Here is a 14721-nt window from a genome sequence, read left to right as displayed (position 1 = left end):
TTCATTACAATTATGTAATTATAAGTAAGAGAAAGAGACGAAGAGTATTATAACACGTTGTTAATTGAATTAATAAAACTAGCCCAAAGTGTCTACGTAGCTTTTGCTTAATCGCCTTCCTTGTTGATCTATTAATTATACGTGGAATATAATTATACATATAATACATGGAATTTCGTCATAATGTATATCCAATCTTTTTTATGTTGAAACTCCAATTTTTTTTTGTTATATTTAATATTTGTATAACCACTTTAGTAATTCCGATCTTACCCTTAACCAGATACTTTTATAATTAAGGAATGAAGAGTTAATAACGACGAATCAATTTTGGGTAGATCCTAACAAATGTTAATATGACATAATTTATTATATATATATATATTATTATATAAAATATTAACAAAGGTAATAAAAAAAATAAAATATAAAACCTATTGAAATAAAATCATCTGTTTTTAAGTATTATTAAGCCTCAAGTAAAAATTATTGTTTGTTCATAATGTAGAAAATATAAACTATTTCTTTTAAACGTTGTATTAAATACTCTTATTAACTACAAATGTACATATTTTATATTATTATATACAATTGTTCTCTGCTATCACACAATATATTAATATATTACTTCAATAGAAGTGGCAGCATGAAGGTATAATTTGCAATTATCAAAATGTTAAATCGACGATTAATATCCGAGCATAAAATTACTGATTCAATAATTTTACGTTTTTAATCACTTTTCTCAAAAATGTATGAAATACATATTACATGTTTTATGATACGGAGTGCTTCAATAACAACGCAGAAGTTCGTTAGAGTTTTAAGTACCTAGATTGATCACATAATTTAATCGCACGTCTATCTATATTTATTATTTATTTACTATGACCTACTTCGCGTTTAAAATACGCATATTTAATATTTTAATATTTTAATTTATTTAATATCATGACCGTCCGCAAAGAAAGTTTACTGTACTAAATTTTTACATAATTATTCACAGTTCCAAAGGAACTTTAGCCGTATCTATTTTTCATCTTTAAAGGAGGAGCTGTTCCTCTTTCTTAGTCATCTTCTCATTGCTGTAATTTAAATAACGTTTGGACTGAAATGATATTCCTAATGCACTATATTTACGCTACTAACCGTATTATAATATCCTACCTATTTAAACAACAATTCCATGTTAAATTCAAATACGTCGATGCTTCCTTTTCAGTGGATGTTTCCGTGTCATGTTATTTCTTTTAAGTATTATCGAAGGTGGGAGAAGCAGGTCCATTCCGGAAGTTTCTATCTTGTTGCACTGATTCTGGTCCATAGCAAACATGTACTCCAGATCGATATCATACCTTTGTAAAAAAACGTATAAGAAAATTAATTTGATGATACTTTAAAAGACTTTCCTTCAACAAAATTTATTGAATGTTACTTTGTACAGTTATAACTCAAATCTAATTCAATCTCGAATCTAACATGAAACAACCGATGATAGAATAAAAGATTATTTTATAACAAAATTTAAAGATATTGATTTTATTCGATTTTTCAATGCTCAGCTATTCAAGTCTACTTGTATCAGTGAGGAGTATTCCAAGAAACCATAAGCTAAATAATCTAAAAGCTAAGTCTAGAATATTCTATATCATAGACATACACATATGTAATTACTTCATAAATAAATACGTTTAATAAAACAATCGAATAAACTTTCCAGTCTCTTCCGAACTGTCGTGCATCTGGGAGAGCCTGGATTCTAGTGGGATAAATATTTCATGAGTCTATGGTGTTAGATATCCACCGTATTAATTAAATCCTCACATAGGCTCAGTCATTAGTTATCCGTGTCCAAGAGAAATAAAACCATGTCGTTACTCACCTGGGCAATTTCTCGCGAAGATAAGAAATAACGTTAGCTCCAAGACTTGGCTCTCGACTCATGATGAAGCTCGATAAATATCGAGGACTTTTACTCTGTTCCGCGCAATGCATTAGTAATGCCCACGATTTGTAGTCCGAATCAAGTACGTATGTATTGTACACGCCCTCATCTACAAAATACGAGTAGGAATGGGAATTCAGAACTTTGGATGTTGTTCAAGAGTTAAGTTAATTCATAAATTACATGATATTGCTATTTGGCAATATGTGTATCTATAGGGTGACTCATACAATGTATCACCTTAGATTATTTTATTGTTGGTGAACCAATTGAAAATATTTTTGTTTGGTATAATATGATTCAAACAAATCATTAAGTGGCTATTTTCTTTTTCAAAGTCTTCAAAATTACCTTTATCTTTGTATAGGTAAATCTATAACCCTTCTTCATTCATCTTTTAGTGAATGTTTGAAACAAATTCGAAAGAAATTACTGTACGAGATACATGACATTTATTGTATCATATACTCGAGTGTATCTATACTATGTATCAGGTATAAAATATCGATGTAAGCGAATGAATGGAACAAATGTATGGCATCAATTTTTGCTTCTCTTATCATATATTGTCGTAATAAGTAAAATCGGACAAAACAATTATTACTAAAGTCAAATTTCTTGACTTACATTTATTAACATTCTGAAGCTTTATTCACGAGTAATATAGACTTTCCACAATCCTCATTTATCATTAGTGAAATCAGTAGTCTAATTCGTGTTTGGTACAAATATTGCTTGAAATTCGTATTCCTAATACAAAAAAGAACATTCAAGTATCGTGAACCTCTATTATACAAAATATTTTTAGAAGATAATCAAACATGATACCTACTAAATCGATTGAATAGGAAACGAAGAGTTGTATGTCTGTAGAGAACAGAAAAGGGGGAAAAGTGGGTGAACTACGCTTCTCGTGAATAGTAGCGATTGTGAGCTAGATAAGTATAGCGTATGGTCGAAGTAAAAATCAAAAGTTATATTGGTACATAACATTAAAATAATTTATGAAGATATCTGTAGCTTCCGGTTGTCAAGCATATCTTTCTCACAAAACACACTTCGTCAGTGCTAAAATTAGTGCTTCCGTTGTTTAAAATACAAACTTTTGTAGAATCGTTCTCTTTACAATACTTAAAATTAGAGAAATATCTATAATTTAATACTAATAATTTAGTGGTAATCTTTCAGTGAAAACGAATATTAATAAAAATTTGTCTGTAAACAATTCTTACTTTTCAACTGTTCCTCTATATAATGTATGAATGCGCGAAGTTGATTTCTTATCTTTCAGAAAAGTAATCTATCTGGTTGAGATATATCCTTTTTTTTTGGTGAAAGATAATACTACTACCGCTTTTCCTCTGGAAACTAAATCTATCTACGAAATGATAATTAAAACTCTGCTTCTTTGAGGTTATCAACATCGCTTTTTGTGTCAGAACGTTAACGAATCCTTGAAACATTTAATATTTGAAATATTTAATACCATTTCCAACGGAATATAATACTGAATTTTATTCTACCATATATTTCATTAATTTAATTCAAATAAATGAAGTATTTTTTCCATTTGAAATTAGAAAATCGTTGTATTGATTGTCTATTTTAGCATAGTGAAATGGCAATTTGACACTGATTGTTGATAAGAAACCAAAGAATACTTTAAATGCTTAATTAAAATTCCTCGTACTAAATAATTAGAGTTAATTTAAGTCCATTCGATTACTAATGTATTATAAATTCACTACAATCAGAGCAATTCATTAGATTCGTTAAAAGATTTTATTAAATATTTACGCAAGTCCTTGATACTTACACGGATATTCAGCGTGTACCCAATGAGCAGGTAATTCTGGAGAAGGAATCTTCCAAGTGATGTTGCCGACAAGTTGCTCATTAATCGGATCATCGGTGAAACTGTAAGTGAAATTCATGGTAACCTCTGTGCTTTCAGGCGAAATCGACAATTCGGCTCGCATGCATCTATATGCGAGTGCTTCCTCCGAGCTTGCATAATACTGCACTATGTACCACGATCCAAGAAACTGCAAAAAATTTAATTTCTTTATTAATGTAGCACAGAACGTGTCTTCACTGGTAATCCGTGGAGCTGTTCGCATCTAATACTCGTTTTGTTATTCGCGCTGTGATGTTAATCTAACCTCTCTAACGGACTACAGAGCAGAAAGCAAGTTCTCGAGCAAAACGTAAGTGCATGGGATGTTTAATAAGCGAAATATTATATTAAGCGTGAAAATAAATATCAGAATTTACATAATTCTATCGATAACAGGAGACGTGTGTTTATCGTTAAATATTGTTCTGTTATTTCATGAATATAGGCTTTGGAGAACAAGTGGTACAAGTGATATGTTAAATCCTAAAGCTTAGAAAATTATAGGTTACTAGTATTTTGAAAAAGGTTATGAAAAATATGTTTATGTGTGCACCATTTTTCCTATGAATAGCAGTTCTGCAACTTTTTATTAAGGCCTTCAAATATTCTTCAAAAACTTGCACATAGAATTTGCATGAATACAAGTTTTAAAAATTTCTATGAAAAATAATAAATTATTTTGATCACTTTGGTAATTTCAATGTGAATGTAACCTTGGTGAAAACATTTTGGTTGAAAAAGATTTCCTGGTTCTAAAATATTCACTATTTCGAATCGAATATACTTAATTCTTCGAAGCAGCATTTCATGTCTCAAAAATAATGTACATATTTTTGACGATCGCGAGGTGGTCTATTCTACAGATGATTTATGCGAGAGTGGAAAATTCGGTATCCCTGTCTCGTGTAAACGGTGCAGAGAGGTTCGTCGGTGTTTACGTGAGGCAGGTCGTGCAATCGTTGCCGTGGACTGTCATTTAGTTCGGCATGCAATGCAAAACTGTCCCCCTTTCTGCCTCCCGTGCATTCATCTCCTGTAGAACATCCATCCATCTCTCTGTCTTGATTATCATTATTTCAACTGCACGTCGATATTTACACACCGTGAACAAAGAAAGAAAATTCGTATTTCATTCGTAGTTGATCCTTTTTTTAGCATTGAGAATTCACAGTGTTTCTTTTCAATTCTTTCCTTAATTCCTTTCTTTCTCGATTGATGCAATTCAAAAATGATAAAATTAATCGTAAGATATTTTCATAATTATCTTGTAACGGTAGTGTTATAGAATTTTTATATAAATATTAAATTTTTCCAATTTTACTTGTTTTAAAATACACTCTTTTCTTAAATAGGATTTTGAATTATACAAAGATTGAGATTGATGAGGCAATGAACGCTTGAAGCTCAAAATTTAAAACTTATGCTATTTGTGGTTAACTAGTCACGAAGGAAAATGTCACGTAACATGTATAGCTCGTTGCTTCCCGAAGTGAAGAGATTATAGTAGCTATTCCCGTTATCAGTTCCGTCTAAGACCCACGAAGAACAGTAAGTACTATACTTTCGTGAGCTGAGAGCCATAACTTTATAAATACTTCTTTATTGTTTGTCGATTTTAAGAATTCACAATATGAATTTGTATGTAAATAGACATATGAACATTTATGTGGATTAAGGAAATCCAATTTAAATCCAATTGTGAAATATAAAACTAACAACATAAAATAACAATAATTCATTATAAATTACACGAGGGTAATACAGCTCATGCATAAAATTAGTTTTGCCATCAAATTACAAACAGATAACAGGAATGAAATAATAAACATCTGGAGTTTGAAAACGTCATTGTCTAAAAATAAATATCGTGTCAATATTTTTTGTGTTATCAATGGAGCTAACCGATTCAGTTCATTGCCTATTTAAATAGAGAATACCAAGATTAACCTCTTAAAAGGAAAGCTGATTATCTCATGTATTGCTAGTGGTCATCGAATAAGCATTCAATTTTGCAAACGAAAATTTTAATGTCTTAAAAATAGATTCATTACGAATATGAAATTGCTTGATTTAAATAATACAAATATCAATATAATGAGAAGTAAATTCAATATTATTTTCGGAGGCAAAAAAAGAACAAAAGAAAACGATGATCGAATTTTCTCTTAATTTTATCATTTCCTATTGACATAGATGTATTATGAAATAACAACTGAAATGGATAAAGTAACTGATCGTAGATCACATAAATCATACGTGAAAATGTAATAATAAGAAACATAAATATTAATAAAATTCTAAAGCCAAACTGTTTAATCTGTGACCATACAAAGGTGTTCAATGAAATGAAGTAGTTTTAAATGCACGCAAGGTACATATGTCCGAAATAGCCTTCCCTTAAACACGCATAAAGTTCCAAAAATAAGTTGCTCCAAGTCTTCCTTTGAAAGAAGATTCGCGATATTTTACGCGAGTCCTTGTCTACTATATAAATCGTACTGTGTCGAAAAATTTCAAAATTTTGAGTCAGTTATAAGCACAACGCATCTCTTACAATATTTTAACTACAATCGAACCGCAATATCATGAGGAAATTGTAATTCCTGTTATCGCGTCCGTATACGATCGGGAGTATTCAACAAACGCGGTCCAATTGCGCTCCCCCGCAATTATTATTATATATTCAAAGTACATATTGATCGGCAATCCGTCGTGATCGTCTATTTATGAAATCAGAACATCAACGAGAGATATGTAACTCGATGTTTAACGATTCTGTTCTATGTAGCAATTAGGGAAAATTCAGCAGCTGATTATCAGCATTAACGTATCGCCAAGTTACCATGTTTGATAATGCTTCACATTAAAAGAAGATATTGTATCAACGAGATTTTAATAACGTCTCTTTCCTAAAAATTTTATATTGTATAAGTATTTTCATTGTAAATTGTGTTTGGATCTATATAACTTAAAAGTGTCTTTAGATTATTGTAATTCTTTTGTACCGAGCTTTAGTGAAGTTATTCTGTTTATTTTTCATATAATTCGATTCGCATTGATTTACAATCAAATGAATCATTCGAGCATCAAATTAACTAATTAGATTCTCTGAAAATTTCTTAATTTTAACATCCAGTAGAGTACACGATTATTGTTTAATTTTTCGGAAACCAAATGGTCAACATCAACAAAACTAATCGATTTATCTTTCATACAACACAAATCTAAGATGAATCCAACATGTATCTTCTACGGTACTAAATAAATCAAAGTATCTGAAATTTAGATTCCGAATAGAAGAAATCACAATAGGTACATTACACCGAATAACTCCATAAATAACGAATACAGCATTCACGGAGCGCCAAGGATTTTCGTCAACCAAGCGATAATCAAAGGTGACACGAAACGTACCTCGGATATGTCAAAATTTCGTATGCCCTTTACTTTGGGACACTTGGTTTTGTCCTCCCGCCTTTTCCACGTAGCGGCGGTACAGTCGATCAAACATAGGAACAACAGTAGCACTATTATCGGCGAATAGAATCTCTCGCGTCTCGTTCCGGGCTGCATTCTCGGTCACATTCAAGCTTCTATCCGCTTGGCACACGCGGAGAGTCTTCTTACTTCTTCGCTCGATAGGTTTGCCTGGTCGACTAAAGGCCACCGAGTCGGTCAGAATGAAGAGCGAACGCGCTCATGACTACCACTATCTGTACAAACGAAGAGGGGGTGGTCACTATCACGTTCCTCCCTTTGCATTCTTGCTACTCTTTCGTTTTCAATCGGCAACTTGTTCTGCGCGTCGCGCGTACGATCCTCGTAACTGGCGCCAGCTTAGCTCAGGACTTCTGATCGTAGGCGTGATCGTCGTCACGGCTAAAGAAGGGCATCGACTGTTAGACCACCTCGTCCCGCTTACTCTCTTACATCCGACTCGTATCTTCGCCGTCTTTTTACAGCTCGTATACCGCTTCGTGTTCAAGGTAACAGCGAACAATGTTCGACGAAGCTCTATGTCCTCAACGAGCGATCGATGAACGTTATAATTAGTCATTCAATCGAATGAATAATACCATATACGAATGGTACTAGAATACCAGGCAATTGTTTTTTAGGTTTCTTATTTGAGGATAATCTAGCGATTCATATCTTCACTGTTTTGTATAACCCTATACTATAGGATGTTCCACGTCTCTATACTAAATTGTACTAGTATATTATGAATATAGGATACGCTGTGTATGCCAATAAATTAGTTTCATACGAAGAATTGCTATAAAAATTGTTTCAAAAGTTTATGGTCTTTAATTTATGTTTTACAGCCTAGTCAACATCATCATGCATATCGTAAAACGATGTGTACTTAGATCCGAAAAACTTGAGTCTAGGATTATGTATTTGAATTCAAAGGCTGTAAATTTTGAAAAAAATGTTGAAAAAGTTTGATTATTTAGGTTTGTCGCAGAAAAGAAACTTATACATTAATTTCGCTTATATCAATACATTTGTTCATGATTTAAGAAATTTTTAATAAAACTCTATTATTTTAGTACAATGTATTGGGCAATAAAATAATAATAATCAATAACAATATGAAATATTGTCTTTGAAAGACTGTCGGATAAAGAACGAAATTTAATTTGTACGTGATTGCAATAGTTCGTATAAATAAACTAATAATACGCCAAAGTTATAATGGCACAAGTGATATCTCATTTTCTTTTTATGATTAGGTCATTAATCTACAACGAGAAAATTCATATAAACGGTGTTCGCGTGATCGATATCCTATTTCAACGAAGTTCATGCTTCCCTACTTTACTTTTAGATGTTATAAATCATAATTATTTTGATCCTGAAACACTTTAATTAATAAATTTCAATTTGGCTAAATATAGAAAAATTAAGTTTGCTTCGTATCTCGTTTCCTGTATAGATACAGTATAATAGGAGTAGAATAACAACACGTCAGTATCCAATCATTAAGCAGACCTGAATTTTAAATAATAAATTTCATATTTAAAATAGCAGAAGATATTGACAATACCGTAAATGAAAATGATATTAGTCATAATGTGCATGAAATATTTATAACACAAAAGTATCGATTGTTCAGAATTTTAATTAGTCAGATTTAATATTATATTTGCATAATGTAGATTTTCTTTAATACATTAGGATAATTGAAGTTTATTTTTCATTTTAAATTTATTTTTCATTATTTACTTTTATTTAAAAAAATCATAATATAATATAATAATATAATAGATGTTTATGAAATTGACTTAATATTAACAATTACATAATAAAGTAATTTTAACATTTAACTACATTAATGAAATTATGTAACTTAACTGTAATTTATTACATCAAGCGGAATTAAAGAATCCATTAAATCCATCAAACGCATCATTACTCGTAATACTCTTAATTTTCATTGAGATGAATGTACTGCGATTAAATTGATGTACACTTAATTAATATGCGCCTTTAGATGCGTTTTATACCGCATGTTCTTCTTCGCGATCACTATTCAAGAACCGTTGTCGATAAACAATTCAGTAACAGTTCTGTGAATAACTTCGACATGCCATCTCGTCGTACGAAAACGTGTTCGAAATAAATAATTTGTCATTTTCTTCATGATTCACGGTATGTATGACACAGTATTACAAATATCCTTTTAAATACATTATATATAATTGTTCACGTGAAAAACACTTATATCTATGTTTCTGTTACAAAAATGGTTTCTTTTCTATAAAGAATAACTATGAGTCATAACACAGCGTGATTGAAATCTTTTGTTAGTGTTTAAACAACCTTAACTTTCATTTACTATGATGACTAATTTTTTCGAATTCAAAAGCGATGACAATTACTTCATTGTTGATTGGTTATAGTCCTAACCTTATAGGATAATAGTGTTTAAACTGACCACATATGATTTGTTTATTATGTCAAGAACAAACATTTTATTGATAATTTATATTATTTTTATGCAAAAAGTAAAATTTTTCATTCAAGTGTATACGTACATATAATGTAATAGTAACGTAGTCATTTCAAAACGATTCTACGGGGGGCGTATATAAATTAACACTGATCTGACGAACGAGATACGTACGTTATCGTTTATATTTCTTTATCGGACATCCTTTTCCTCTACTTGGTAGTCGGAATAAAATAATTAATGCTAAAACGAAATTTCGGAAATAAAAAGTTATATCGCGTATAAAATTATTATTCGAGGAAATGACAGAATAATTAAAAATAGTATTTATTTACTAATTATTATATATAAAATATATTTTATTTAAGTAAAAAATATTTATTGTACATATTTTAATAATAAACTTATTATGGTCCACTTATAAATACCATAAATTATTTCCATGGTGGTTTTACCTTTTGTTGTTCTCCCTTTGTAGATATTTTCTGTGAAATTGGAATAAATTCACTGTTGTCTTGAGTAATCTAGGGATGTAAAATATACTATATATTAGTGAAATTTTACCTAAATTATAATATTTCAAAATAATATGAAGTAGACCTATGTACCTACTTCTGATATAGGTTGCCACGCAATATTATCCTCATCTCTAATACTTGGTTCCTTTTTTAAATAATGTTTCCTTGGTACTTCTCTGCATAGTAAAGGTGAACTTGAAATATCTCCCGTAATTTTTGAAAATTCTTCCTTTGCTTGCTGCATCTCAGCAATCTAGGAAATATCAAATCTTATTTTACAGATATAGATATTAAAATCAACTAGAACTTACCAGCCTCACATATTTTCGGAGATCATCCTTAGATTTTTTCCTACTAGCTACTGGAGTTTCATCCAGTGATGTCATGGTACATTCACTTTGATCACGAAAATTTTGTGCATCAGTTACGTATGACATTAACTTTATTGGTTCCTGGGAAATCTTTGTATAGCAGTTTGGCATTGATTCAGACTTTCTTGGACCTCCTGATTCAAATAATTTTTCAGCATGAATTTTTTGGAGAGGAGTCAAATTTTCCATATTTTCCCCTATAAATCAATATAAATTATATTATGAGTAAACAATAAGTTACAATATAATAATTCTACCTGATATAATTCGTAAAGCTTGTTGCCATTGTTTCTGCATCACTGAATGAAGTTGTTCTGCAAGTTGAGATTTAGTAGCACGTTGAGAATTAAGTTGCGCTTCTAAAAAGGATGATTTCTGTAGAGCTTCTGCTAACTGAAGCTCACATAATCTTTTCTCTTCTTTATGTTTTTCCTCTAGTAAATTTATTTCTAATTTATGCCTGAATAAATTATAAGTAATAATTATATAATTAATGGTTTTCTTCAAGTGACTTGAAATATGCTTAAAAGAAATACATACTTATCTATAATGTCTTTAATTTTTCTAGCTGCACATTCAGCAATAACCTGTTGTCTAGTTTTTAATTCCTCAACAAATTCTGATTCAGCAGCATCAAGTTGAGTTTGAAATTCTTGTAATTTAGCTTTTACTACCTCATCAACTTGTTTCTGGTAAATTTCTTGTAATTCAGATCTAATTTTTTCCTTTTGCTCTACGAGATATCTTGTTTCATCTTTGGCTAATTTCTCGGCTTTTTTGGCATCGTCAAGAGTTGAAATCAGCGAAGTATTTTTTTGTTCTAGAATTAAATTTCTGTTATTTTCTTCTTTTAATTTTAGTTGTAAATTTTCTTTTTCTTGTTTGAGTACAGTCAATTCGGCTTCGCAAGTATCTAGAGCTTTATGAATGACATCCATTTCATTTCTAACTTCTCCACCTTTTAATCGTTCTTTGCCTAACTCTTTTTGAAGAGTCTTTAATGTTTCTTCAGATTGTTGATATTTTTCTACTAATTTATTATATTCTACTTTCAATTTTTCGTACCTATTTTCTGCTTCTTGTACAAACGATTTATAATTTTCCAATTCATCAGCATGATTTTTCAATAACTCTACCTTTTCCTTTGTTGCAATATCATTTTTTTCTTTATATCCAGCTGCAAGGTCTAAAGCTTTCGATAATTCACCTTCATAACGTTTTATCTGTGATTGAAATTCTGAAATCTCTAATTGATGTTTTTCTGTTACATTCTTAAGATTTGTTTGCAAAGCACTGTGTTCAATTTCTAACACATGCACTTGTTGCTTTAATTTGGACCATGCATTATGAAATTGTGTTATCAATTCATTTTTTTCATTATCTACTCTAAGTGCTACTGCTACCTTTTCTTGTTGTTCTAGCAATCGTTTTTGGAGTTCTTGAATTAAGTGTTCACAATGCTGTAAAAAGTTTCCTATTATTCAATAGAATAATTTATTTAAAATATATAAAAATTGACAAAATAAATTTTTATATACCTCTCGTCGGAATTTTTCTTCTTCTAATTTAATTCTGTGTAGTTCTTCTTGTGTTTTAGTACCATTATTTTCCCAGAAATCTGATAATGACAAAAGCCGTTGAGATTTTCTAGAATAAAAGTAAAATTATATTACTCCCGAAACTAAATTTTTTATTAAACACACACACATACAGATATGTAATTTTGTTTATAACAAAAATTACCTTGGAAAATATTCGGTATTTGTTGATGCATGAGAAATATTCTTAATAAGTGGTATATCATGTGTTTGCTTTATATATTGCACATTTCCATTGTGTTCAAAACTTTTGTAAGGTTCTGGCAAATATAATGCATTACATTCTGTACTTTTTGTTGCAGTATTACTTTGTATTAATTCATTATGCAATGAAGTATCTAACTTTTTATGCGTACTATACGTTTGAGTATTATGCATATCAATTATACTATTTACATTGTCTACATTTAAAGGGATTTGTTGAGTAATTGGTTCCCTCTTTTGTGCATCAGCTGTTTTAACAACTGACTTATCAATACTGCTTGAATTCATTGATTTATCTATACTTTCTACCTCTTCAGTCTTTGACACTTGATTTTGCATACTTTGTCCCCATGTTTTAAACTCTGAGATCATTTTATCAGTCTCATTCATGTGAAATGAATCAATATATGGCAAGGATATATCAGCAAAAACATCAGACTTTTTGTTAGATTTCAATAACAAAATATCATGACAGTCACTTGACTCATGTGGCTTAAATTCCAATTTTCGATTAACAGATTGTCTGTCTGCAGTCCTATAGTCTTTACTTCCAAGACTGTTGCTACTCTCATTAGATATTATACCATTTTGTTCCTTAAGATAATTATGCATGGAAACCCTGTTTATCCTTTTTGATAATTCTAATTCAGTAGCTTCCATCTCTTGAAGTAGTTCATCAACATCAGAGATCTCCATTTCTGGTATGTTAGTTTTAGAATGCGACTGCGGTTCTTCTGTTGTGCTAAGTAAAGTTGAGGTAGATGGCATTGAATGCAATTGATTGGAAGGAGATTTAATACATATATTATTTGTACGTTTACAATTTGCTGGATGAGAATGAAATTTCCCTCCTGGAGAATTAAACGTAACATGCGGAAAACCCACATTGCAAGCAGTAGGGGAAACCACCACAGAGGACTGGGACGTTAGAGAGTCATGCTTATTTTCATCGTGTTCATTAGCATTAGTTGCATTAGTACCCATAGACACAGAGAGACGATTCCCCAAGTTTATGTCATTCTGATGAGAATTATAGATATGGTTTGGTAATGAGTGACCATTAGGGGTTGATGGAACAGACAAGGATTGACGAGGTTTTACAGGTGTATTTTGTAAGCTACAGTTTTCACTCACAGAAAATTTAGTTTTGGGTAATGTTTGCCTAAATTTGGCAACTGAATTACTCTGAATTTGTGATTCCAATGAATTATTTAGCAAAATAGCATCTAAGCTAGTATCTTTGGATTCGATAGCACAAACTCTGCTTTCTAGTGATTGCATATGCTCCACAAGTTCGGATATTACTCCAGTTTTTTTATTACTATAACAATCTTTCATTCGATCAGAATTAACATCCGATTCTGAAGATGACGACACAAGGAACAGATCAGGTGGAATTAAGAGCAAAACATCTGTATCATCAGAATCACTCATCATCCATTTAAATTTCCTTTCACCAAAGCAAATTAAATCCAATTATCGTATGTTCCCAAAAAATTCGTATGTACACAGTATTTACACAATATTTTATACATCCCTCCAAAACAGTAAAAAGTGTAAACAAAAGATTGAATTCACTACCTTATTCATTTAATATTAAAAGATGGTTATAAACCTCGACAGTATAGACAATTTGGAAGTGTTCTCAAACGATTGTCACTCATTTTCTATTTTACACCAAAAAATTACATTATGATACATATATTTTAAAAAATCCGTAAACTAACCAAACAAATATTCGAACAGATGCATTCGCATCATGTTTTAACTAAAAATACGTTGATGCCATCGACAGATGGCAGCACAATGCATTTTAAATTCTTTAAATTAATGTTTTTTGTAAAATAATTTATTTTCAATTCTTTTCTTTCATCGTATATATAAAAAAGTAAAAGGTTGTTAAATAATTTACATATCAAATTTATTAAGTTTGTTGTAGAAATCAATATGACATGATTTATAACTGAACTTTCAACTGAATATTTAATCCTTTTATTCATAAAGCTTTATCGTTTTCCGTTCTCCATTTATATTAGATATATATTTTATTTCCACTTTCCACTTTTCACTTTTCATTTTTCATTTTGTCACAAGAATGAAATATAAATTTATGCTACGTTCTATCCTTATGAAATCTATATGATATGTATGTGTAGAAATATACGAACTGGTCGTGAGAACTATTTATTCCCTGAAATTAATATTGTATTAGAAGAAAATGTTATGTTATTA

The 14721-nt window shown here is 30.4% G+C and overlaps 2 protein-coding genes across 4 annotated transcripts; both read right to left on the bottom strand.

The window, feature by feature from the left end:
* Positions 1 to 7415, bottom strand: LOC117204899 (apolipoprotein D). Of its 2 annotated transcripts, XM_033442797.1 has the most exons (5): positions 7257 to 7415; positions 3762 to 3990; positions 1883 to 2054; positions 1168 to 1355; positions 1 to 1085 (listed from the first exon to the last, which is right to left on the bottom strand). In XM_033442797.1, exons 1-4 carry the CDS (start codon positions 7413 to 7415, stop codon positions 1196 to 1198), a joined length of 720 nt encoding a protein of 239 aa, XP_033298688.1. In that variant the 3' UTR covers positions 1 to 1085; positions 1168 to 1195. The 2 variants fall into 2 exon arrangements, with proteins under 2 accessions (XP_033298688.1, XP_033298687.1); XM_033442796.1 differs by having other exon boundaries at positions 1 to 1355.
* A 2721-nt stretch (positions 7416 to 10136) lies between these two features.
* Positions 10137 to 14267, bottom strand: LOC117204896 (thyroid receptor-interacting protein 11-like). Of its 2 annotated transcripts, none has more exons than XM_033442784.1 (7): positions 12431 to 14267; positions 12226 to 12334; positions 11228 to 12147; positions 10945 to 11147; positions 10628 to 10884; positions 10407 to 10569; positions 10137 to 10322 (listed from the first exon to the last, which is right to left on the bottom strand). In XM_033442784.1, exons 1-7 carry the CDS (start codon positions 13924 to 13926, stop codon positions 10303 to 10305), a joined length of 3168 nt encoding a protein of 1055 aa, XP_033298675.1. In that variant the 5' UTR covers positions 13927 to 14267; the 3' UTR covers positions 10137 to 10302. The 2 variants fall into 2 exon arrangements, with proteins under 2 accessions (XP_033298675.1, XP_033298674.1); XM_033442783.1 differs by having other exon boundaries at positions 10411 to 10569; positions 12431 to 13926.
* Positions 14268 to 14721: the final 454 nt, after the last annotated feature.

The sequence above is a fragment of the Bombus bifarius genome, unplaced genomic scaffold, assembly GCF_011952205.1.
Source record: "Bombus bifarius isolate JDL3187 unplaced genomic scaffold, Bbif_JDL3187 scf7180000007984, whole genome shotgun sequence".
Taxonomy (NCBI): domain Eukaryota; kingdom Metazoa; phylum Arthropoda; class Insecta; order Hymenoptera; family Apidae; genus Bombus; species Bombus bifarius.
Note: the sequence above shows the minus strand (reverse complement) of the source record. Positions and strands in the feature narration are given on the sequence as shown.

Bases quoted from the DNA above. Each gene is read 5' to 3' on its own strand.
- LOC117204899 (XM_033442796.1), bottom strand. From the start codon at position 7,415: ATGCAGCCCGGAACGAGACGCGAGAGATTCTATTCGCCGATAATAGTG. The intron at 3,991-7,256 runs GTACGTTTCGTG...AATTTTTTGCAG, and splicing joins GAAATTTTGACATATCCGAG to TTTCTTGGATCGTGGTACAT. The intron at 2,055-3,761 runs GTAAGTATCAAG...CGTATTTTGTAG, and splicing joins GGTACACGCTGAATATCCGT to ATGAGGGCGTGTACAATACA.
- LOC117204896 (XM_033442783.1), bottom strand. From the start codon at position 13,926: ATGATGAGTGATTCTGATGATACAGATGTTTTGCTCTTAATTCCACCT. The intron at 10,570-10,627 runs GTAAGTTCTAGT...GATATTTCCTAG, and splicing joins TCCGAAAATATGTGAGGCTG to ATTGCTGAGATGCAGCAAGC. The intron at 10,323-10,410 runs GTAGGTACATAG...TTACATCCCTAG, and splicing joins CGTGGCAACCTATATCAGAA to ATTACTCAAGACAACAGTGA.